Raw genomic sequence first — 26,899 nt, forward strand, 5'->3', positions numbered from 1 at the left:
GTGTTTGAGACCCCTGATATACACCAAGCTATCTGAAAAAAACATCCACATATTTAAGTTATAAGTGACAAAGCAAATTTGTGTAATATCTAGTAATACATGTCATTAACAATGAATATATTTTCTGAATATTTATATGTATAGTTATCTTTTCAAAATAGTTGCCAATTAAAAGTACTAACATTAAACTTTCATATCAAGGCGGGGTCTCCTAGCTGTGAGGTCTGCGCGCTAACCACTCGTCCGCCGTGCTGCCCAAGTTAAAAGCAGACATTTAAAAAAAAAAAATGCCGTTTATTATCAACTCCTATAAAGTTTACAGCTAGCAGCTAGCAGCACAAACCGAACGTCCTTCTAAGCACTTGGGAGTGTGACCAACCACAGCAGAGTGGGCATGTCTGGAGGCGGGCCGTGGGTGGATATAATTAATACAGACCGGAAGCAGGTAAGCCAAAAAAATACAGCTGGAATAGGTGCAGATTCTGTAATATCTAGAAAGCTTTATTATGTGTAGCTGTTCTATAGGAGTCCACAACTCAATACTAAGTGCTGAAAAATGCGTAGGTCCCCTTTAATGTTCTTTATGCTTTATGTGTGCTCATAACTTCTATGTGTGAAATCGATGAAGAAGACCATTAACATTTGTTAGCAGTCTACTGCCATTAAGATGCTGAATGTGGCAGTCGTGTCTCCTATTGAGCCTTAGAAAGTGTTTGTTTAAGAGGAGTGTGTGTTTCATTATCATGTTCAAAATGAAAATCGCTAATGCTAATTACTTGCACGTTTTGGGGATTTTCAATGAAATTAGCATGGAGCTAGCGTTTCTGTAAGTTATAATTACCATGCTTTTTCTCTGTATGCTCAGTTTTACAGTGCCTCAAAGTAAAGAACGTTGAAATGGATCTCAGACAAAGCCTGAGAATAGAAAACCTTTACAAACCTTCTCTTTAGGCGGCGACCAAGGAACCAAAGGTCAGTTAAATGCTTTGGAATCATTGCATCAGATGCTCAGCTCGCATGCTGGACTCATAAATAATAGAGAGGGAGCCCCCACTGTTGCAGCTAGTGTGGGAATTGGAATTCCGATGGGAGCAGGATACTTTTGAGTTATCCCCATTATAATGTATGATATGTCATCAGTCCGGGTGACGGGTGAATGCTCAATTTTGCTCGTACCTCTATATAAGTGAATATATGGACTAGGCCCATTCCGTACCGTACTTGGATAACTTAAGATTCCAAATTAACACATGAATTGAATAGGTTATTATATATCTAGGCTTTTATAATAATAATAATAATACATTTTGGGCGGCACGGCGGTCGAGTGGTTAGCGCGCAGACCTCACAGCCAGTAGACCAGGGTTCAATTCCACCCTCGGCCATCTCTGTGTGGAGTTTGCATGTTCTCCCCGTGCATGCGTGGGTTTTCTCCGGGTACTCCAGTTTCCTCCCACATTCCAAAAACATGCTAGGTTAATTGGCCACTCCAAATTGTCCATAGGTATGAATGTGAGTGTGAATGGTTGTTTGTCTATATGTGCCCTGTGATTGGCTGGCCACCAGTCCAGGGTGTACCCCGCCTCTCGCCCAAAGACAGCTGGGATAGGCTCCAGCACCCCCACGACCCTCGTGAGGAAAAAGCGGTAAAGAATGAATGAATGAATAATACATTTTATTTGTATAGCGCTTTTCAAAATACAGAAGAATGGAGTTGAATAAAAGCAAGTAAACAGAGTAAAAGATAAATTAAAATACAACATTCACTCATACATATATATTATACACAGTTATACACTTATACACAGTTAAAACATGGGTGAAAGCGGGGCGGGGCACAGCAGTCAGGTATAAAAAGTTAGACATTAAAAACAGTTTATATCTATTAACCTATTATGTAATAAGTAGAGCTGTGAAAAACTGTGTTTTAACTGTGGTAGCTAATTAATTTTGTTACTTAGGCCTCATTGTGACATGTCTGTAATACCTTTCTCGTCTCATAGACACTAGACAACCGTGTGATGCATTCAAGGACACTCACTTTCTTTAAATGAAATACAGCAAAAATTGGCATATATGAAACAGAGTTTAGTAGATTAAATTCATTTGAAAGCTGTGATGAATCTCGTCCCCCCCCCCCCCCCCCCCCCCAATTATTCATTTGACAGCGCCTGTAATAACCCAACATAATTAACAGCAGCTCAGAATATAGTGTCATATCTTTCATCTTTGGAGAGTTTAAGCGTTGGTCATTATTTAGAAAACACACTCTCTCGAGGTCTAAACTGAAAAGAACAATCAGGGCTTCAGTTCCCACAATAACACAGTGAAATGTCAAAGCTATATGTTAAAATGTCAGCTCCATTAATGGTGCTGCCATTCTGTGGGAGAAAAATGTCAGGAAGAAAAACAAAACGCAAGTGGCAATGGAGGGAAAACATAGCAGGACCGGAAGGACAAAATAGAAGCTGATCATTGCATCTGAAGTCTTTGAAACACATGCAAAGATGGAACACAGTTGTTGTCATGAAGATACTTTCCATGTGATCACTACTTGTAATTGCACATAAATTACACTGATGTTGTTTTTAAATGAGGCATTAATTAATGAGTCCATGTGAGTTGGGCTGAAGAGTCCTCCTGTTAGGCTTCAATCACAGTCAAGAGGGTGTGTGACTTAACATTAGAGATGCGCATGCCATGAACGATTCGTTTGTGTTGTTTTTTTTTACTGAATTGGGACTCTGGGTACTCGTCTTTGTTGATTTGTTCACTTACTCATCCCTGCTACAGCTAGATAAATTTATGCAACATTGATTTCTATTGGGGGCGGCACGGTGGTCGAGTGGTTAGTGCGCAGACCTCACAGCTAGGAGACCAGGGTTCAATTCCACCCTGAATGTGAGTGTGAATGGTTGTTTGTCTATATGTGCCCTGTGATTGGATGGCGACCAGTCCAGGGTGTACCCTGCCTCTCGCCCCAAGACAGCTGGGATAGGCTCCAGCACCCCCCACGACCCTTGTGAAGAAAAGCGGTAGAAAATGAATGAATGAATAATTTCTATTGGCCCTTCGGAAAAAGCAGCAGCTCTAGTCTTGACTGATTATGGGTACTCGACAAAGCTTCGCCTTTCAATGACTCACGGGTACTTGGCGAAGAATCAACTTTTACTGATTCACAAGTACTCAACTTAGACTTCAGTTTCACTGATTACGAATACTCAACAAAGTCTTGCGTTTCAATGGTTCAGGTTTACTTGATGAAGACTCAAGTTTCACTGAGTCACGATTACTCGACTTAGACTTCAGTTTCACTGATTATGAATACTCAACAAAATCTTGCATTTCAATGGTTCACGTTTACTTGATGAAGACTCAAGTTTCACTGACTCTCGGGTATTCGACCAAGGCTTGAGTTTCAGTGACTCACAGGGACTCGATGACTCACTTGATGAAGATGGAAGTTTCAGTGATTCACAGTGCTCAACAAAGACTCCAGTCCACCGACTCACTCATGCTTGATGAAAACTCAAGTTGCACTTGACTCACGGGCACTTGATGAAAACCCGACATTTCATTGACATGATTCATGGGCTCGACAAAGACTCAACTCTTAGTGACTCACGAGTCCTCAACGAAGACTCGAGTTTCACTGACTCACAGGAACTTGAAAAAGACTCGAGTTTCACTGACTCACGGGGACTCGATGAACACTTGTGACTCACTTGATGAAGATGGAAGTTTCAGTGATTCACAGTGCGCAACAAAGACTCCAGTTCCACTGACTCACGCATGCTCGATGAAAACTCGAGTTGCACTTGACTTGACTTGATAAAAACCTGACATTTCATTGACATGATTCATGGGCTCGACAAAGACTCAACTTTTAGCGACTCACGAGTGCTCAACGAAGACTCGAGTTTCACTGACACACGGGTATTCAATGAAGACTCACAGAGTTTGAGTCTCAGGTTTTACAGGCCCATGGTGCGTGATGAAAATTTGAGTATCACAGACTCTCGGGTGCTCGGAAAATACTCAACTTTCTCTGACTCACTGGTACTTAACAAAGACTTGTGTTTCACTGACACGAGTACTGAGCAAGCGCTTTGTTATGACTGAATTGAGTACCTGATTCACTTCAGAGACCGACTCATAAAAGTCAGTAAAAGGATTCAAGTTTCCCATCACTAGCGCACATCATCATCACCCACCTGCCTGAAAGTCACCTTCCACTGATTGGTAGGAAGTGAAGTGTACTAGAGTGGAGGGCCAACAGGGGAAGTAAAATGGGTCAAGAGGGGATGACAAACTCACTGTTTCACAATCATCCAAGTCCATCCATGTTATGCTAGATTTTATGCGCGTGGGGTGTCCAAACTGGCCATTTTTGGCCCGCAGTTCGCTTTTAATTGGCAAATATTTTGAAAAGATAACTATATATATAAATATTCAGAAAATATATTCATTGTTAATGACATGTATTACTAGATATTACACAAATTTGCTTTGTCACCTATAACTTAAATATGTGGATGTTTTTTTCAGACAGCTTGGTCTCAAAAACACGCCCCGCGGGCCAAATGGGGCCCGCAGGACACTCGTTTGAGGCCCCCACCTTGATATGAAAGTTTAATGTTAGTGCGGCCCGCGCAAGTTTGATATGGATGCTGTATGGTATCATGTACCCAGAAAAAATGATTACTTTTGATTAATGTTCATGTTAAAGGTTACATAACTGTTAATAGTTATCCTCCCTATCCGTGTGGAAGTGGTACGTTTTTGGCTATTTAAGTTTAAAGGAAATAACTTGAAGGCTACCGTTTAGGTCGCTAGCTCTCTAGTTTGCGAGTTAGCATGTGTCTCAAGACCCTGCTGTTGCGCAATATGTTGTAAATAAAAAGAGTATAAATGTGACTATAGTCGTGTTTTGTCATGTCTACAGGGCTCTAATAATGCTTTGTTAATTTTAATCTGAAAAAAAGAATTTGTCTACCCACCAACTATATGTGGTTTCTCAAGTTTTTATTCTTTGCCGTTTTATTATTATTATTATATTTATTTATTTATTACTGATTGATTTTCTTTATTCTTGATTTATTTTTCATCTTATTTTGTGTAGAAAAATAAAAAGTAAGATATTTGAGAACAGTGGAATGTTTTATCAGAGCTTTTCTTGTAGAAAATTGGAACCAAAGCGAATTTTTAAAAATTTTTTAAATGCGTTATAAATGCGTTTTTTTGGGGTTTTTTTTTGGAAAACCTGATGCGGCCCACTCTCACCCAGACCCGAGCTCCAGTGGCTTCCAAGTAAATTGAGTTTGAGACCCCTGGTGTATATTGACCTATACGTAATACACAACAAGTATCAAACTAAGCCCCACATCCTTCAATTTGGTGGAAAAAACTAGTCTGGTTTGGTATGAAGTATAACTGACAAAATAAAATAGAGAAGCTTGGACGATCTCGAAGTCAACGAGGAGGCCATTCATCCCTCCAGAAACAGCAGTCATTGTCAGTTCTTACCACAAAGCCATCCCGGACTGACAACTTTGAGTTGGGGGAGAAACACGACAGCAAAATACTGCAAGATACCTAGGGAGAAATCAAGGGCGGGGCTGTGATTGATGGCTCTGACCCGATGTGGGGGGTGGGGGGTGGAACGGCATGGAGACAGAGCTGGTGTCTTCTCGAAGAGACAGGGAGTCAGCAGAGCATCTGCCCCTCTGCCCACTGTATCCCACCCTTGTCAGGATGAGAGGCATCTCGCTAAGCTCTCCCTGTCAGTTCTTCTATCATTCGTGTCAAAACAGCCTCCATATTCAATAGATGAAATTGGACCCTACGTGAAAGGAATACAGAGAAGGCACAGCGAGAGCTTCGTTTTTTTTTTCTTAGCAAGAAGCCTTATATCAGCATGATGGTATAGAGTAGGCATGTTCATGGATCCTAATTTGCCTGCATGCAATATATTTCTGATGCATTGTCAATATAATAAATATGTATTAAATTGAATTTGAATCATATTTTAAAAATTATGTATTATTATTATTATATTATTATTATTATTAGTGTGTATGTATGTAATTTATATATGAATTAACTGAACATTAGAGTTGCCAGCTTCAAACTGTTATTCTACAGCGTGCTACTGTGATCTACAACAACAGTTTATTACAGTAAAAGTATTACAGTACTGTGCTGTATAGAACATTACAGTATTATACTGTTATTTTACTGTTCCTACATTATTCTCAATTAACAACTTACTACTGTTAAATTACACTGTAACAATTTTACTGTTAAATTGGCAACTACACTGTTATTCTACAGTGTGCTACACCGATCTACAACAACAGTTTATTACTGTAAAAGTATTATAGTCCTGTGCTCTTTGGTCACCATAATACTGTTATTTTACAGTTCCTACATTATTCTCAGTTAACAACTTATTACTATAAAGTTATGTTAAATACTGCAGAATGTGATCTTTACAGTGACCTAAATGTTTGACATTTAAAAACCCTAGAAATGATAATAATAATAATAATAATAATAATAATAATAATAATAATAATAATAATAATAATAATAATAATAATAATAATAATAATAATACATGAAAATAACTGCCACAGAAATGACAAGAGATGCCCTTACGACATTAGGCATTTATTAAAGCTTAACATTTTCATTATCCATAAAATCCATACAAACCACTATTACTTGGTTGTCATATTTTTTTCTGGAACTATGACAAGAGATGGCCTCCAAATCTTCTCCTCCTTTGGCTTCCTGCACCTCATCATTATTTCACCTGCCCTCCAGCTTGATACAGTGCTACACTGTTATACTCCATCATATATGTCATATATGGTATCAAATTATAAATATATTCAAACTTGTGTTTTTGCTGATTCAAGTGTTGTGCAAATGAACAAAATTGCCTTAAAGTAATAGCTAAATAAAGGAGCTATTAAGATTACTACTGTTTAATATATCAGGTTTAGTTGTGAGCTGGAGATAAATCGGCAGACAGAACATTTCTTTTGTCTCTTGTGTTTGTTTACCTTCACTTTAGTTACAGTATGTTAGTACATCATTCTGTAATGACGTCAGTTTAAACATGAGACCACGTGACACAACCAGGAAGTGTGAGGAAGGCTAGACCATCTGAATTCACCAGGCTGATTCGCGGCTGGAGCAGGAGCCTCCGAACGTCTGGCCTTCGTAGCCCGGGTAGAGTAGGATGTAGACCCTCCTTTAAATTGACGTAGACGCGCTGACGTCACTCAATTGACGTATGCGGAAGTAATCCACTCCAACAATGTAGCTTTACTCTCGAGCAAAACAGTGACAGTTCAGTCGCATAAAATCTGCAAGGAATTGAGCTTGGTTAGATTATTACTTTTTTGCGGTGTCCCACTGGCTCTCCGGCGATCACTTATTGCCCGCAAGAGGAGTTAAAGTCAGCCGAAATGGAAGTAAGTTCATTCAATGAATTATTAGCTTTAGCAGCACTCAAGCTGTAACATTAGTAACATAAACATACCGTTTTTTAAATTGTATTGACGTACTACAGTGAAGAGTTTGGCAATAAACTTGGTGATGTATTCAGCAGCTATCTTCTTTCTGCTGTTTTTTTTTGTAAAATAAAAGGAAAGTCTTCTTGGTTAAAGGTGACAAGTGTGTTTGTGAACGACAATATGACTTAATTTTGCATTGGATTGAAACTAAAACGACGTGAAATGTTGCTGGATGTCAGAAAAGTTACAGTATAAATTCAGTTAAAAGCATGTGAATATGAAAAAATGCCATTCTATAATTGTAACTTATTTCATTTTTGCTTTGCTTTCACAGGACCCTGTCGGCATAGGAGCTGAATCTGTGGTTTCACCACCAGCTGATGCACCCAAATCTAAGGTATTATTTGAAGTTTTAACCCAATGTATTACACTCTATGTAGACAATTTGAACGACACGCTCCATTCATGTGGATCTTTCAGCTGAATGGACTCTCCAAAGAGGATCTTATCAAGTTTGCCAAGAAGCAGATGGCTGCTTTCCAAAAAATGAAAAGCAGATGTGCAGGTAACTCGATGATTATCTTTGGACTGAGATAATTCACGTTTCTGTTTCTGCAGTGTATATCCTGATGTGCCCTTTCAGATTTGGAGAAAGAAGTTGAAACCCTCAAAGAGCATCCCAAAAGCAGTTCAGATGACTCCTTGTTGATACAGGTTTGACAATATATTGTGTCAATTCACAGTGTATTTTGTACTGTACATAACAGTAGCGTGTGTGACAGGAGCTAACAGAGAAGATGACTGCATTATCACTGGAGAAGGCGGAAACGCAGCATAGCCTTGCTTTGTCTCATAAAGAATTTGAGAAGGCCAAACAGTTAGCCAAGGTAAATTGATGTTGTGTGTATTTAAAAATATTTACTCATTGATGGGTAATATGATTGGAGCAACAACATGTTCATCAATTCCCCCTTCCTGATTTTGCATGTTTGTCACACTTAAATGTTACAGATCATCAAAAAATTGAAATTCGTCAATGACAACACAACTGAACACATAATGTTGTTTTTAAACCAAATGTTTAATGTTAAGGGAAAAATAAATCAGAAACAAATGAAAAAGAAAGTAATTGATCGATCAATAATTAATCTATCAGTGTGGATAAGGTTATAAAACCATTTCTAAAGCTTTGGGACTCCAGCAAACAACAGTGAGAGCCATTATCCACAAATGGTGAAAACATGGTACAGTGGTGACTCTGAGTGATTCAGAAATCATTTAAAATATGCCTCCTCGCAATAAAAGGTGACTGGAAACATCACATTCCTCATTACACCTTGTTGTATACACCACCTTGTATACATGGGACACGGGATGGCTTTGACGTGGAAACAGCATTACATCATACTTGATAACGAGGAATTTGTTTCATGATTTGAAACATTTTAGTGCGACAGACATGCAAAAAATATGAAATCAGGAAAGGAGCAAACACTTTTTCACGCCACTGTAACTCTACTTCTGTGCAGGATGAGATCGCAGAGCTTGGTCATGTGATAGAAGACCACAAACGGACCATTGGCACGCTAAAGCTCAGCATGGAGGAATCGGACAATAAACATCAAGAAGAAGTAGCATATTTCCAGAAATTGCTGAAAGAGCGAGAAGGCCGTGATAAGGAGAGAGCAAACGAAAGAGAGAAACCGTGTCTATCTGAGGAAGCTAGCGTGAGTGATGACCAGGAACATGATAAATGCTCCCTAGAAGTTCAACTTCAGGCACTTCGAGCTGAACTTGAAGCAATCCAAGATCGAAACTCAAGGGAGATTGCAGAGCTCCAGGAGAGTCACCAAAGTGAGCTGACTGAAGCCCAGCAGGAGGTGGAGAACCTAAAAGAAGAGCTGGCTCAGAGGAGCAGGCAGCATGAGGAGGAGCTGAGGGCTCTTGAGGAGGACTGTGAGGTGGAGAGGGAGCGTCTTCTTCTGCTCCAGGAGGAGCTGACAGAGCAGCTGGCTCTCAAAGGTATGGCAATATGTTTTTCAGTGAGGGCAGATAATAAAAGGATAATGGAGCTGGATCCCTTGGTGGGAGCACAGTGATGTCTCATAGGGACAGTGAGTAAACCAAACTTTGTAAACCAAAATTGTTTTAAAGCGGAACTCCACTTTTACTCCATCATTCACAATCCTTATGTGAAACATGAACACACATTTCTTTCCTTTTTCTGTGCATTATAACACGAGAAAACAAGTTAATTTGAGCTAGCTTACAGTGTTGTAATTGTGATACACCTGTGATCATGCATTAACACATACACTGATGCTAACATGTAATATTTGCAGTATCTTGCTGTATTTTCATGATTTTAAACACTACCGAAACGTATTTTTGAGGCGCATTGATACACATGCATATGCTAGTTCTGTCAACAACAACGACGACAACACTTATGATGTGTGCTCTCCTTGGGATGGCCGTGTCTTCCAGCAAAAGATGTGTGCTCCAGTCCTCAGCTAAAAAAAAATGCTGACGACAAACAAGCGTGTTGTTCAGTCTTTGTAGTGAAATTGAGAGCTAGGTATCCACTCTTCTGTTTGTGAATGACGCTGAGACTAGCCATTAGTGACGCATTGTGTTAGTCCGTGAGATAAAAATATTTTTTCATGTTAGCTGCTACAATAATAGTATTGGTGTAGCTTGGCTAATATACAAGTCAGGTATGTAAATGGAACACTGTTGGCGTTTTTTTAGTTTTTTTTTGTAAGGGCTATAGCGTAAAAATAGGTATTTCCAGTGGCATCATTAGGCCGATTTTAGGGGGGCTGAAGCCCCAATTCAAAATAATTAGATTTTTTTTTTTTCATAGATTTAAAAAAAAAAAAATAACAATTTTTTATATAGGCGGCACGGTGGTCTAGGGGTTAGCGCGCAGACCTCACAGCTAGGAGACCAGGGTTCCAGGGTTCAATCCCACCCTCGGGCATCTCTGTGTGGAGTTTGCATGTTCTCCCCGTGCATGCGTGGGTTTTCTCCGGGTACTCCGGTTTCCTCCCACATTCCAAAAACATGCTAGGTTAATTGGCCACTCCAAATTGTCCATAGGTATGAATGTGAGTGTGAATGGTTGTTTGTCTATATGTGCCCTGTGATTGGCTGGCGACCAGTCCAGGGTGTACCCTGCCTTACGCCCGAAGACAGCTGGGATAGGCTCCAGCACCCCCCGCGACCCTCGTGAGGAAAAGCGGTAGAAAATGAATGAATGAATGAATGAATTTTTTATATAATAGTGCAAGAATAGGAGTTAAAATAAATATTCACATTACCTGTCATTAATTTATAATCATAAATCTGTCAATTCCCTTTATTTCATGGTGTAAAGTAGAGAGCCCCTTCACTGCATTTACCCAGTCAATTTCACTTGGCCATGTAGCGTACGCCCACATCACTGAGAATCCAATCTATGGTTTCCTGTAGGTAGGTGTACCTACCTTTGCAGCACACAGAGCCAACTATTGACTAGAGCAGCAGTAGGAGAAGATTGGATATACAAAGGTTTTTCAAAAAAGTAAGTATTCATCTCTGATGGTAGCAATTAGTTAGCTCCAGTCCACAGTTAACAGCAGATTGAACCATGAACCACGCTTTCCCATTTTACAAAAAAGAAAAAAATATAAATAAATGAAATGGAAAAAAAAGACGTATAGGCGATTTCCGCTCATGTCTTTTAGTCTGTTGTTTTGCAGCCAAGAGGTAGATTCCAGCCATAAAGGAACACTGCATATGCTAATTAGCTAGCCAGTAGCTAATATCATGGTCCTGGTTGTAGTGTCAAATGTGCCCTGCGCTCTCTTCAGCCTTTGGGGGCAGGAAGACAGACTCAGGAAGTCTGTCAGAATTCTCCATATGTTTTCATTCAAATTTAATGGTGGCCTAAAACAAAACTATCTAAATCAGAATTTCTAATTTATTTCTAAATCTGTTCAAAAGTGGGAAAGTTATATCCTGGTTCTTGTTCGTTATTTGTTTTTTGGATTTCCTAAGTAATTTTGAATACTGCATTCATTCATATCTTGTGCATCTCCATGACCCCCTTTACTAGCTAGCGCATATAAACTAGTTTTCCTGTGCTCGAATGCACAGAAAAGGGAAAGAAATGTGTTCATGTTTCACATAAGGATTAGGAATGTTGGGCAAAATTCCAGAAAAAGTGCAGTTCCCCTTTGAGACGTGACAGACGTTATCTCCTCTGATTTCATAGTATCATCATAATAAGGTAAGGGAGGTAAGCCGCCGATTCTATACCCTGGAAGTTACGCGACTGGAGGGCGCCATTACAGAATACTGTAAATGAATCTGGGGTTCATGGACAACAAGAAGGACAAAAATACTACAGCAATGTGTTTTAACAAGGATACAAAAACGCTACAGCCAAATGGTGCCAGGTTGAGGTGCCATTCGGTGAAATAGATGTATTAAGTTTATGGTTTATTGCTTTTACAGCCTGAATATATATATAATAATTGTAAATAAACGTTGGCTACTCTGCAGTATGTATGAAATGAATGTATTGGAATGTGCAGACAGGCTTTTGGATAGAACTGGTTGCTTATAGATACAGTGCACGTTCTGGTAAACTACTATTTTTGCATTATTTTGCATGCATTTCCCATTGTGACCCAATTTATCTTGGAAAATATTGCAAATCTGCACTTCTGACTTACTTTTTCTTTATTAGTGACCTAAACTAAGAAAAATGTGTCTATTTTTGTTCTGGAAGTGTTTTGCATGTAGACCAGTGAATTCCTAAATATTACGTCTTGCGTCCCTGGTCGCCTGGCTAGCTTCCGTTTTATGGTGTTTGTGCATTTTTGTTTATGAATCCTTTCTATTGCTGCGAGTTTGCAGCCACCAGGACTCTCAGCATTCACACAATGAATGTTTCAAATGAACATCACCTTCTTTTCTCCAGACAGTTACCTCCAGGATGTCCAAGAAGAAGAAGACGAGGAGCCTGGCCGTAGGTCAGGGATCGCTAAGATGCTGACGCTGTCTGCGTGCAGCCAGGCCGGCTCCAGTGATGTTGATGGTGAGGTGACGGGGGGCAGACGGCTGAGAGCGGCCTTGGAAGACCTTCAAGCACAGAACACAATGCTACAAGATGAGCTCACCCTGCTGAGTAATGTGAAGAGCGAGCTTGAGTCGGAGCTGGATAAAGTCAAAGAGGAGTTCCAGATGGAGAGAGAGGAGATGGATTTCAAAATCAACGAGTTGCAGATGAATCGGGAGAGTGACCCGACAGCAACCAACCTAAATCTCATGAAGGTTGACCCAGAGATCACTGGATCACTTGAATCCATGCCAGTCCAAGACCAAACCCCATTGAATCCAGACGACCAAGAGAGGCTTCGGTCCCAGTGTGAAGCCTTGACCAGAGAGAGGGACTCCGCCCTGGCTGACTTCCAGCACACAAGGGACGTACTGCAAAAATTTGAGACAGAACTGAGTCAGAAGACCAACGACTTTGTTGTCCAGTACAAAGCCATGAAGGAGCAGGGAGCAAACGCCTTACAGAACCTCCAAGACAAGATAGAGCAGCTCAGCCAAGAGAAGGAAGAATTGTCAGCCAAAGTCAGAGAGGTTACAGAAGAACGAGATATTCTTCTGGGGACTGTGCAAAACCTAACAATCAAGAATGAGGCTGACTCTGCTGACCAGCAGGAACTCCAGGCTTCTGCAAAGCAACAATCAGCTTTAGCACTTGAGTCTCTGGAGAAGCTAACCAAACAGAATGAGGAGATCCTCTCCCAGCTACAAATCAAAGAGAACATGGTTGAAGAACTGAGTGAGATTGTGAATACACTGACCGAAAAGCAAGACAGAGCGCAGTCCTTGCTTCATTGCCGAGAGGAGGAACTGCAGGAGCTTCAAAATGAAAAAGCCAAACACATTGAGCAGCTGCTGGAGGAGAAGGAGGCAGCACGACTGCTAAGAGAAGAGACCGAAAGGCAGTTGAAAGTCTTGAAAACGGAGACGGAGACTGAAATGCAAGTTCTGAAGGAGGCGAGGGACAAGATGGAGGCGAGCCTGAAAGAGGAAGTGAGCAGAATGGAGGAGGTTGTGTCCTCGTTAAAAGTGACTTTACATGACGTCTCTGCAGACAATACTTTGCTCCGGCAAAAATTGGAGGACACGTTAATTGTACTTTCCCAAAGCCAGGAAGAGCGGGAACTTGTGGGCTCCAAGTTGGCAGCTGCAGAGGCTCAACTGGAGCAGCAGTCATCTCAGAAATCTGATCTTGAAACCGAGGTGAATTCTCTGAGAGAAGAAGCTGAGCTTGCTCACAATGCAATGACAGAACTGAAGATCCAGTCAGAAGAACTTAAAAACACCAAGGAAGAAACACAGGACCTCCAAATCCGCTTAGTGGAGCTGGAAAAAGAGAGAAACCTGTTGAGGAGTAGTCTTGAAGAGGCTCAAAGGGAAAGAAGGTTGGACGAGGTGATGCCAAACGAGCTCCGGAGTCTGGAGGAGGATAGGAACGTGCTGAGAATGAACCTGCAGGAAGCGCAGAGGGATACCGAAGGGCTACAGAAAGATCTGCATGATATGAGGATGCTCAGTGAGAAGATGTGTGCCGAGAATCAGGCGCTGCAGGCCCAAATCCATTTGATGTCCAGAGAGAATGAAGGAGATGAAAAGGCTAACATTGAGAAAACCGACCAAGAAAGTAGAGAATTTAAAGGGCAATTGATGGAGAAGGACTCGCTCATATCTCAGTTAAAGGCAGAAATGACTGCCCTGCAGGTCAGTGAAGTTCATGTTCATGCTCCCTCTGAATGTGGTTTGATGTAACAGATGCCAGCCGGTGTGGCTCTGCAAGCGTACGTTAGTAACTACGTAATCCAGTGTCCAAACATTTTCCACCGATATTCCACCAAATAGTGAAAAATGGAAGGATGCATGGCCACTTTGATGTTTTGGATTATGCTAAGACATTGTATATATTTAAGAAAAAAAACTACTGGATATACTGTAGATCAGGGGTCTCAAACTCAATTTACCTGGGGGCCACCGGAGCTAGGTTCTGGGTGAAGCCAGGCCGCATCAGGTTTGCAAAAAAAAACCCAAAATGCATTTATTAAAAACTGGGAAAAAAATCAATAAAAAAAACTAGCTTCTGCTATACCCTACACTTTTTCAGTACTTTGGTTCCCCTTTTCCACACCAAAATATCTGATAAAACATTCTACTGTTCTCAAACATCTTAATTTTTATTTTTTTTAATAAATAAATAAACAAATTAAGAATAAAGACAATAAATCAATCAGTAATGAATAAGTAAAATAATAATAAAACAGCAAATAAGAAAAACGTAAGAAACCACATACAGTTGGTAGAGAATTTTTTTTTTCCAGATTCAAATGTACAGTATTAACAGTTATTTAACCTTTAACATGAACATTAATGAAACTTAATAATTTTACCCAATTAGCAAGTTATCATCGTACTCAGTTCCATCTGGGAGCAGCGTCGTAACTTTAACAACATGTTTGATGAGATGCTTTATCTTGACGTGTATTTTCCGTTTTATTCCAAATCATTTCCTGCATTTATTTGTACCCAGCGTTATAAGCCTTTAGCTTCATTGCTAATCCAAAGCAAAACAGGGCGGGGTAACAGTTTGGGCGCGGCAAAATCATGTTAATTGTGTGTGCACACAGCTTTAAGCTGTCATTTCAACATTAAACTTTGGTATGAAGGTGGGGGCCTCAAACTAGCGTCTCAAACTTGGCCCTCGGGCCATGAGTTTGAGACCCCTGCTGTAGATGAAAAAGCCCATTATTCATAAGAAATGTGCTCTTTTGAAGTGAATTAAGTACAGTGGAACCTCGTTTTTTGTAGGATTATTATTACCAAAAAGACGTCTCGCTTATCGCACGGCCAAACAATACACCTAACAAATTAGCGGAGTGCTTGAACAAAGCATCCACATGTTGGTGACTGAAGCCTCTGTGACGAATGGGTAGTGCTTCTGTGAGAGTTGAGACACTATAGACAGATTCTGGCTGGGGAATCCTTTAATCGTCTTTATTATTTGTTCATTGAATGAAAATACTGTAGAACAGGGGTCTCAAAATCAATTTACTTGGGGGCCACTGGAGCTCGGGTCTGGGTGAGACTGGGCCGCATCAGGTTTTCCAAAAAGAAAAACAAAAAAAAACATTTATTAAAAACAAAAAAATTTAAAAAACTTCGCTTTGGTTCCAATTTTCTACAAGAAAAGCTCTGATAAAACATTCCACTGTTCTCAAATATCTTAGTTTTTATTTTTCTACACAAAATAAGATGAAAAATCAATAAACAAATCAAGAATAAAGAAAATCAATCAATCAGTAATAAATAAATATAATAATAAAACGGCAAATAATAAAATCTTAAGAAACCACATATAGTTGGTGGGTAGACAAATTATTTTTTTCAGATTAAAATTAACAAAGCATTATTAGAGCCCTGTAGACATGACAAAACACGACTATAGTCACATTTATACTCTTTTTATTTACAACATATTGCGCAACTGCAGGGTCTTAAGACACATGCTAACTCGCAAACTAGAGAGCTAGCGACCTAAACGGTAGCCTTCAAGTTATTTCCATTAAACTTAAATAGCCAAAAACTTACCACTTCCACACAGATAGGGAGAATAACTATTAACAGTTATTTAACCTTTAACATGAACATTAATCAAACGTAATAATTTTTTCTGGGTACGTGATACCATACAGCATCCATATCAAACTTGTGCAGGCCGCACTAACATTAAACTTTCATATCAAGGCGGGGGCCTCAAACTAGTGTCCTGCGGGCCACATTTGGCCCGCGGGCCGCGTGTTTGAGACCCCTGCTATAGACAGATTATTGCTGGGGAATCCTTTAATCATATTTATTATTTGTTCATTGAATGCAAATACTGTAGAACCTTCATGCGCACTGCATATTCCTGAGCGAATATCTGCATTTTTTTTTATGAAAAGTTGCAAATACCACACAATTTAATACATGATATAACTTGTGATATGAAGGTCACAATAGGATTGGACTGTAAAGGTTCCTTCATGGCTTAAGGGAGACAAATAATGGAGCAGTGTGTCTAGTAATTATTGTACCGGCTGCTGAAGTTGACACTAAAGTCAGCAGGTTTACAGCTTTACCTGTCAATTCTTTAAAGTTACGTTTGTGAGAGACAGGAATGAAACAGCATCTGTGTGGCTCTTCCGTCGCCTCCCAATACACCCGCCACTAATCTGTGTATCTTCAATAAAGGTAGTAGTTATGTATTCATTTCAATGGCCAGTTTAATGTATTTATCTTTGTTTTTGTAAATGTAAATCTTGATAAAATGTGTTTTGGGTTGATATTTGGGGTGTCTCAAACAGATTAATTGGATTTACAGTTTTTCTTATTTGAAAAATGTATTTAGGTGTTAGGTCAGTGGTGGGCAAACTACGGCCCGGGGGCCACATGCGGGCCACCAAGCGTTTGAATCCGGGCCACCAGTTGCTTTCTAGGTATTTCAATTTTTAACATACAAACTGGCAACATGACTTACAAGTCGGATGTCTTATTTAGTAAAAAAAAAACAAAAAAACAATTAAAAAAAATTTAATTACATGGTTTGATGTGGTCTGATGTTTATAGAAAAAGGGACATGAGAACATACAGCTAGTATGTTAGTATAACACCTTTACAGATAAAATTAGACAAATAATTCAAGGAAAATTATAAGCATAAAATAGTGTGCGTGTGGTAATGGTTTTATTTCATTTGAACATGCATCAGATTACAATTGAAAGCAATACATAATCAGTTCACAGTTCCACATGTCCAAAAGGAGTAGGAAGAAGCAAAGCTTATTAAATCCTAACTGTTACATTTGTTCACTTCCTGCTTTCCATAATACAGTTTAGTGTTTTTTTTGTTTGTTTTGGGTTTTTTTTAATAATGCACCTCGTACTGAAGTACGAGGTGATATGACCATCCAATGACATAATGGGTACCATAGTAAGTGTCAATATAGTGATATATATAGCACATCATGACTGGTTCAAGACTCTTCATCCTTGTATTTAGCAAACATCAACTGCTTGTATTGTTTCTTGAATTGGCTCATTGTTGTGCATTGTTTGATTTCCTTACTCAATCCATTCCATAGTTTGATTCCAGATACTGACATGCTATGGCTTTTTAACGTAGTCCTAGCATATACGTAAGTGTTTCAAATGTAGTTCTTCCCTGAGATCATATTTCTCCTCTCTTGTAGAGAAGTATTGGATGACATTTTTAGGTAATTGGTTGTTTTTAGCCTTATGCATTATTTTAGCTGTTTGAAGATGAACTATATCAGCAAGTTTAAGTATTTGTGATTTTAGAAATAAGTAGTTGTGTGTGTGTGTTAAATATGTGTTATGGCCCCCCGGACAATTTTGTTAACTCAATGTGGCCCACAAGTCAAAATATTTGCCCACCCCTGTGTTAGGTTGTCGCGGAATGGATTAATGACAAAACCTGAGGTTCCACTGTATTTCTGTGTTTTATAATATGCTTGCTTCGCAGTTGGGAGGATGTGTTCAATCTGCAACCCTTTTTATTGTCTCCTGTTCCGTGTATGATATCTATTTTCTTTCTCTTTTTTGTCCTTGTTATTTTGACAGGATTCTGCCAAATCAGCATTCTCTGAGGAAAATAAAGTTGTGGAGATGTCACAGAAGCTAGGTATGGATGACTAGATCTTCAGTTCCCTGTTCATTTTAATATCTGGTACAACTAAAGGTACCTTTATTTGGACAAATATAACGGTGACACAAGAGTTTAAATTTATTGGCAGTACAATGCGATAGTTATTGAGGTTATTTATGATATTGGCTATTATCTAGAAAACCATGGACCTTGCTACATATCAGATCTTAAATGAAACTCTAAAATGAACCAAAACTGAAGAAACAAGGGTGGTTTATTATTTTTTATTTTTTTCCATGACTGTATGTCATGATGTAATTTTCTTAAAGGGGAACTGCATTGTTTGGGAATTTTGCACATATTTCTTCCCTTTAATATGAGCTAGCTAACAATGCACATCATTGGGACACACCTATTTTGACTACGAAACCCTCTAAAATAAACCTCTAATCATTTGATATACATGTTGTGATCATGCAAGAACACATACATGGATGATAACATTAATACTTATAGTATATTATCTACAGATAAATATTGTTTTTCCTGTTAGCTGCTCCAATAACAATATCGCTGTAGCTTGGTTAATATAGAAGTCCAAAAAAGTGCAGTTCCCCTTTAACATACAGTAGATTTATGCTCTCATTTACCGCCAATTTCCAGAGAACTATTGTTCTGAATTCTTTTTTTCAGCCGAACTGGAAAAGGACAATAAAGAAAAGGATGAGAAGGTCAACAAAATCAAAGCAGTGGCCGTCAAAGCGAAGAAAGAGCTGGACAGCAATAAAAAAACGGTACATCGAAGGAATTGAAAAACAATCCCTCAAAACCTAGGTTAAACACATTAGAATGTAGAACTGCTACATAAATATAATAATCCTAGAATATGCATTTTTCTCATTTCAGGTTCTCACCCTCAAGGAGGAAATAGTATCTCTCAAAGCAGAGCGTGATAAAGTGAACAGTTCAATGAAGGACATCATCCATGGCGCTGAAGGCTACAAGGTTTGTCTTGTGAGGGAATCTGGGGCTCAACCAAACTATTAGTGAAGTTGTGAATAATTAAATCCTTCATTAAAACGGTGACAAATTGCCTTTGGACACGGTTGCGGTCTAAAATCAATCTTCTTTTGTCATAATGTCCCATTAAAATCTACAACAAAGTCAATCATAGTGTTCGATTTTAAAAAAAAAAAACAAAGAAAGTCCTAACAAGCATCGTTATCTCTGCACAGGCCAGAAGCTGTTCTCATGATGATGCGTTTATGGACACCGTGTAGCTCTTAATGTGAAAGTCTAATTTTCTATGAACACACTGAAAATAATCCAATATGACTTAAATGACTGCAAGCCCTCATTGCTTATCACAGTTAAAGTGTTTTAAAAAGTGTTTATTAAATTAAAAAGTGTTTTTTGTTCGAATGACCAAATTTGCTAATTTATTAGAATTAAAAAAGAGCTATTTGTTATAATAACACTAAAAACTAATTTAATGAATGATATTAAGAGATGTGCCGATGCATTGTACTTTTATTGAAGACCAAAAAATTCATTCATTTTGTACCGCTTTTTCCTCACGAGGGTCGCGGGGGTGCTGGAGCCTATCCCAGCTGTCTTCGGGCGGGAGGCGGGGTACACCCTGGACTGGTCACCAGCCAATCACAGGGCACATATAGACAAACAACCATTCACACTCACATTCATACCTATGGACAATTTGGAGTGGCCAATTAACCTAGCATGTTTTTGGAATGTTGGAGGAAACCGGAGTACCCGGAGAAAACCCACACATGCACGGGGAGAACATGCAAACTCCACACAGAGATGGCCGAGGGTGGAATTGAACCCTGGTCTCCTAGCTGTGAGGTCTGCACGCTAACCACTAGCCCGCCGTGCCGCCCTGACCAAAAAATAATTTCAAAAAATACATTTGGGAATTTAATAGAATAAAAAAAAGATATTTATTATAATGACACAAAAGACAAATTTAAGAAATCATATTGAAAAGTCTGTTGATACTCATGAAGACCAAAAAATCCCTCTTATTACATTTTAGCATTTATTATAATATAAAATGTCTGTTTGCTATAATAATATAAAATCAGCAGCTACAGTATGTATCTGGAAGCCAAAAATCCATGTATTTAATCAATTACATTGCTTATTTGCAAGATAAGGCATCCTCCATCTGAGTGACGTCACTCCCAGTAACATCCATAATCTGAACGTACTGGACTCTCTTTCACCCTCCCTCCAGTATAAGCAAAATCACTCGGTTGCATCTAATGACAGTTGTGTCCCTGATTCAAACATATACACAGGCAATATCTCAGGTGCGTAGTTTTCCTTCACTGAGCTCTTTGGTATGTGTGTCTCTTGTGTGCATGTTTGTGTAGAACCTCCAGATAGATTACGACAAGCAGACAGAGCAACTGGATAAAGCGCGGGAGAAGGCAGAGGCAGCGGAGAAACAGGCGTCTGACCTGAGCAAGCACCTCAACAGCACTCTCACACAGGTAACACAAGTACATGTTTCATCACTAAAACACATATGACCGTGGACACACACACATACACACACTTCTCACACTGGCTAGTAAATCTACACATACGTCACTTTCCATCTGATTTACAGTGACTCATTTCAGCCGGCGACATTTTGCCAGGTTAAGCTTGACAGCGCGGCACCCACAAATGGCCCATCAGATCTGAGTGGGTGACTTCAGGAGAAATTTGGTTGATATAGACTGAATGCTCCGCTCCCCAAACTCATAACTGTCTTTTTCCTACACGAGAAGCACAGGCAGTTAAATGGAGCAAAGCTTCCATCTGCCTCGCTGCAATGTGACACCTTCTCTGAAGGAAGAGGTTTCTTTTTGCGCACGCTTTATTGGTCTCACAGGGGGGAGGAGGCAGACTGGAAGCCAGTCAGGGAATTTAGAGTACATCTGGACATCTCTGTTTACCAAGCCTCGGTTTCAATGTTTGGCTGACAGATGATGAGAAGACGGCTGTTGCAGGTTCAGTGGTCCTTGCAGAGGGAGCCCACAGAGCCTTCGGCTGTCAGATTTGCATGAAAGATTTTCAACTCTCGTCATGAACATTTAGAATATTTGCTCTCATTTGCATTTTCCAGGGCAAGCATTCAATTTGTTGTTGTTTTTTTTCAGCATTTAAATTATATCAGGATATTACAAAAAACATACGCTTCATATCAGGGGTCTCAAATTCATGGGTGAGGCTGTCCCGTATCAAGTATCCACATAAAATGTGTTTGTGTTGGCATCATGATTGCAGTAAGTGTTCTGTCTTCTTTTCCCTGTACAAGCTTGCTTCCTGCTTACTTTTATTTAAATAATTATTGCACACTTTCTGTAAATCCTATAAACTTCTCATACATAAGTATGCTTGTCTTCTATATGACATATTGAACTGAAATTGCTGATCCAAACAACCATTGATATACAAAGGAAAATGCACAGCGGACGAGTGGTTAGCACGCAGGCCACACAGCTAGGAGACCCGAGTTCAAGTCCACCCTCGGCCATCTCTGTGTGGAGTTTGCAAATGCCAAAAACATGCTAGGTTAATTGGCGACTCCAAATTGTCCATAGGTATGAATGTGAGTGTGAATGTTTGTTTGTCTATATGTGCCCTGTGATTGGCTGGCCACCAGTCCAGGGTGTACCACGCCCAAACTTTTTCATACCACCGTATGTAATATGATTTAGTTTGCAAGCCTGTTACCTAATATAGGTAACAGTATATTGTAATAATCCCTCACAAGCTCATTTATAAAGAAATTTACCATGCATGACTATAATCTGTAATATTGCTTATTTTCAGGTGGAGTTGCTCAGCAGTGAGAAGGAGGACTTGCTGGCTGCCATGGAGACCACCAGGAGCACAATGAGGCAGGTAGAAGCTCAGAACCAGGAGCTGCAAAAACGGTCGGCGAGTCTGGACAGAGATCTCATGGCTGAGAGAGCAGTGAAAGATCAGAAGATCAAGGTGGGAACTCATCCTACGTTTCTGAAAACACTGATAACATGACATTTTATTCTAAAAAAATCACAAGGATATGATATGCCATATCATGAGACACTACAATTTCAAATTCATATACACAGAATACATACATATATTTTATTGTACACATATGCAGCAGTTCAAACATTGCTCCCTCATTCTATCATGTTTTTTCCAAAACATATAAGTGTTTTGTGGTTATTTGTCAATAATGAAAGTCAAGTCATTTGTAGTATTGTGGTCACTAGGTGTCAGTAATGTTACATTGACGAGACATTACATTACATTAACTTGTGTTGCACCTGGAGTCAGCCATGCATGCAGACTGACATGATATCATGAAAAAAAAAGTTCTCCTCCTATTTCGTGTGGAAGTGGTACATTTTTGTCCATCCTCCCCCAGTTGCAAACCCTGTCTTAAGTTTAGAATAACTAAATGAGAGGCTATGCTTTAAGCCGTGGCAGTCTTTTATGTCTATGCAAAGATTCCATAGTCTGCGCCTAAAAGTTGCACAATATGGTGTAAACAAAGCCCGCAGTAGTGCATAATGTGAGTTATTATGTCTTATTGGTGTTTGTCATATCTCTTATATAGGTAATATCAATATATGTGACTGTATGGGTGTTATTTAACAATTATTAAACAATCAGACTGCACTTCCGGAATAACAAACAAAAAACAGACTGTGTACATATATTTATACTGTTATTCTGTATATTTTGTATTTTTCATTCTTTTTTAATAGATGTGTCTGCACCTACTATACCAAAACAAATTCCTAGTATGTGTTTGATCATACCTGGCAATAAACCCTTTTCTGATTCTGATTCTGATATCATGTTAAACATTTTAGAAGCTCATAAACCAGTTTTTAATGCTCTAACTATGAAAATATTGTATTTATTAATATGGAATTCTACTTCACGGAAATTCACCTATGTGGTTGGGTCTGGAACAAATTAACCACCATGGCGATTGTAGTATGTGGTTAAAATACAGCTGCCTGTGATTATACATTTGGCCAGTAGGTGGTTTCATGTACATATGAGGGTATTGGTATTGGTATTGGTAATGAAGTACTGGATAAGATCAGTATGAAAGCAAATCTGCAGAATTAATATTCCCCTGCCGCATTAGCACAATATAGAAAGTCAATAAACCATTGTCTACTGGTATGATTTAGGTTTTCATTTGCAGTTGCTAACCAATATGCGCTGCATGGCACCACCGACAATATGACAGTGTACTACTACATACGTTGTGTATAGTACAAACTTAATGTGTTTCAGGATCTTTCATCGGCCATGAAGGAGGTGGAGGAGCTGACAGCCCAGCTCAGCAAGCAACAGCAGCAGTCACAGCAGACCGCCCAGGAGCTGGAGCATCTACGCAAGGTGCACTCTTTTTTTACTGAAATTCTGTAGCTTTTTAGACACTCGTGTCTCTCAGGAGTTCTCCAGTCAAGCACTGAGACTGCTGATGGCCGCCCTGCAGCCATCAGCAGGAGCTCTTAGAGAAAGAAAGAGAGCGATTGCAGCCCAAAGCAAAGGAACCGCCACTAGGTTTCCATTAGCTGAGACGTTGACAGGACACGGAAGTTTACACGAAGCCTGCCGGGAGGTCTGACTTTTCAATGTGGACATGTTGTTAGTGCCGTGTGGACACATCATCAGTGGAATATAAACCATCGGTTTCTTAGCAGATGAGAAGAAATAAAAAGCACCGACCTTCTAATTTACCATATCTGATTGCTCCATCTAGGAGGCGCAGCAGAACTCTCTGCTAGACATGGAGATGGCCGACTACGAACGTCTGGTCAAAGAGCTCAATGCCAAAATCTCAGAGAAAGATGAATGTTCCGAGGAGTTAAAGGCTCAAATAAGTACACTCAAAGCGAACGAGGAGAGTCTCAAACAAGAAATCGGTATGTTCTTGCTTTGTCATTTCACTGTCCTGTATTTAGAAACAAAAAAACATCTCTTATTAGTGTGACAATCAAAAATGGTTTGGAAAATGTCAATGGATTTCATAGACAGAAGCTTTCACAACAGCTTGCCACAAGCTAAGATGATCAGTGACCTATCAAACTAAATCAGGGCTCTACATTAAAAACAAAAATGACTTGCCCATAGGGAATCCTTAAGGTGAGAACTACTTGCCCGAACTTGCCCCATGTAAAATGAAAAGACTGCCATAATGATATCATCTCAGATTAAATGAGCGTACTACCATACTACCTTACACATCGTAGTCATAGTAAGCAGTGATATTTATAAGTTGTGCACCACAATGAAACATTATTGAATAGACACATTTGTGTTTTTAATCCAGAAAAAATGCTCAATGGTCAAACAATAATTTGTGAAGCAAAGGTAAGAAAAATACACAAAGAAATGGAACCGCTAGATTTTGTAGCTTGTGCAAAATCAGCACTTGGTATTGGATCTAATCGGTGGTGTTTCATTGTGACCACTTCAAATTGTCACAGCAATGTGATTCGCTCATTTGCTGCCGCTAATAAAATACTAGGTTAGGAGGCACTGTTTCATCACTTTTTGGTGTTTTCCTTCAGAAGTTGTTGAAGAATTAGACAATGTTGGCAGGGACGCCATGATAGATGTTTTCCTAGTCAAACAATCGCTGATTGGTTGATCGCGAACAAGAACGGAACTGTGGACTGCGGACCGCGGTCTCAATAAACGATTCTGATTGGTCCATTTCAAGATTTGCAAGGATTGGTTTGCAAATTACCACCGGAATTACGCAGTCTGTGTTTTACCAACACCCAACAAGAACCGCTTTTTAAAAAACTCTTTTTAAAGTAGTATGGCATGCCAAAGTGCACTTGCCCGACAGGAATATCACTGATTGGATTTACTAGCCCGAATTTTGTTTTAACTTGCCCCGGGCCATCGGTACATCGTTATTGTCGAGCCCTGCTCAATGCTATTGATTCCCTTTGCCTTGTCTGTCACTCTATGTCAACTTACAAACTGAACATCACATGACTGGGCCGTACTGTAAAAGAGTAATTACAAAGAGTAATGCAATTGTCATGCTGATTATGTCATGCTTTCAACTCTTAAAATGACTATGATGCAAAACTGACTTCTTTGATGTGACATTTATGTTACATATAATTATGTGGTGGTGCAGAGAGCAAAGTAGTTAAAAAATGTAGCGGACAAAGATACTACTCAATTGACTGAAAGAGAGAGACGACTAGTAACAAGTAAAAAAGTAGGGGTACCACAATACGCAATATTGGTTTCACAAGAACGAGACGATGCAGTATTTTAACATTAAACAACAATGTAACAGAACAAAGCAGGTACATTTTGAAATGTTGTATAACTTGTCGTGATTTTAAATGTTCAACTTTGTTGCATAAATTGAAACAAAAACTAAAATATGGGTGTGAGACGGGGTAAAGAAACCAAATTATATATACATATATAACATAATGATGACAGTTGATGTTACTATGAATCGTTTATTTTGACATTTAGTTTTTAAAATAACTCTGGCAGTTGTTGATTGTACTAATCATTTATGTTGATAGTTTTTACACATCAGTGAGATCAGATGATACTGTTTACATGGATGTGAGTGCTATTTCCTGTGGAAAAAAACCTAGATCTGAACTAACCGCATAGTTTGCTTGTTTAAAAAAAGAAAAAAATGTCACCGTAGTAAAAAGTCTCATTTGTAGTTCGAAAATGCAAAATCTAGGCATATAACTCTTAACTAGCAAGCGAGCTAGCGAGCTATATTTGCCGCCAATGACAGCTAGGCAAACCGTGTAAACAAAGATGCAAGAAAAGACTAGGTTGATTGGTGGCTGACCAATCAGGGCATCCCTAGTAAAGACATGTAAACAGATTGCAGTACATAAAAAAATAAAACAATGACCTGAAATTGTTTAACAACAATCTGAAACTATTCATGCTGACACCCCTATCGAAAAGCTAGCATTGCCTTTAATAGACTGCATGTTGCAGATCCCAATTCTGCAACTTAACAGAATGAAAGATAGCATATTAAGGGAAGTATTGCATTATTATGATATACTATTATTGATTATTTCTCTTTATTATCATAACAATGATTTATTTGGTCTCAAAAAATGTTGAATTACATTGTAAAATATAAAGTGGTTTGTTTGCCCAGTCAATAGTATTTTTTAATGGTACTTTTCTTAAAATTAATATTAAAATCTTGTCTCGTCTTGTTCTTGCGGACCTAATCTCATTGTCTCATCTCGTGACTTGGCAACCCTAGCAACAACTACAGTGGCAAAAGTATTCATACCCTTGAGCAACACTCAATTTCTCGGCACAGAGCAAAGGAAAGATGTGTTTCTCCTTTGTTGCATGAAAGGAAATAGCACAAAAATGACAATTTATCACTTTTTTGTTCATAAGTACTCTTTATTTTTAGTTGGAAATGATTGTACACCAAAAACTCTTGCATCATAGTGTCACAAGTCTGTATTTACACATCTGTGACTCTTATAGGCTTCATTACTCCCTATAAATTGTGCCCAATAGTCACCTGTCCACAGTCACTTCTTGCTTGTCAGGAGACAACAGTCATAAAGTCAAAG

The 26,899-nt window shown here is 39.1% G+C and overlaps 1 protein-coding gene across 2 annotated transcripts in view; it reads left to right on the plus strand.

Annotated features, from left to right (window-relative positions):
* Nucleotides 1-7,163: 7,163 nt before the first annotated feature.
* LOC131136030 (GRIP and coiled-coil domain-containing protein 2) overlaps nucleotides 7,164-26,899 on the plus strand; it is a 34,326-nt gene continuing 14,590 nt past the window's right edge. The window contains exons 1-14 of one of the 2 annotated variants that reach the window (XM_058082492.1): nucleotides 7,164-7,484; nucleotides 7,861-7,923; nucleotides 8,007-8,091; nucleotides 8,170-8,240; nucleotides 8,309-8,413; nucleotides 9,056-9,548; nucleotides 12,496-14,330; nucleotides 18,239-18,299; nucleotides 18,957-19,057; nucleotides 19,170-19,268; nucleotides 20,660-20,779; nucleotides 22,110-22,274; nucleotides 23,583-23,687; nucleotides 24,055-24,217. In XM_058082492.1, coding sequence (XP_057938475.1) covers nucleotides 7,479-7,484; nucleotides 7,861-7,923; nucleotides 8,007-8,091; nucleotides 8,170-8,240; nucleotides 8,309-8,413; nucleotides 9,056-9,548; nucleotides 12,496-14,330; nucleotides 18,239-18,299; nucleotides 18,957-19,057; nucleotides 19,170-19,268; nucleotides 20,660-20,779; nucleotides 22,110-22,274; nucleotides 23,583-23,687; nucleotides 24,055-24,217 — 3,472 coding nt within the window. In that variant the 5' untranslated portion in view covers nucleotides 7,164-7,478. The remainder of the gene's footprint in view (nucleotides 7,485-7,860; nucleotides 7,924-8,006; nucleotides 8,092-8,169; nucleotides 8,241-8,308; nucleotides 8,414-9,055; nucleotides 9,549-12,495; nucleotides 14,331-18,238; nucleotides 18,300-18,956; nucleotides 19,058-19,169; nucleotides 19,269-20,659; nucleotides 20,780-22,109; nucleotides 22,275-23,582; nucleotides 23,688-24,054; nucleotides 24,218-26,899) is intronic. The other variant, XM_058082493.1, reaches the window with a different exon arrangement.

Source organism: Doryrhamphus excisus, chromosome 9, assembly GCF_030265055.1.
Source record: "Doryrhamphus excisus isolate RoL2022-K1 chromosome 9, RoL_Dexc_1.0, whole genome shotgun sequence".
Taxonomy (NCBI): Eukaryota; Metazoa; Chordata; class Actinopteri; order Syngnathiformes; family Syngnathidae; genus Doryrhamphus; species Doryrhamphus excisus.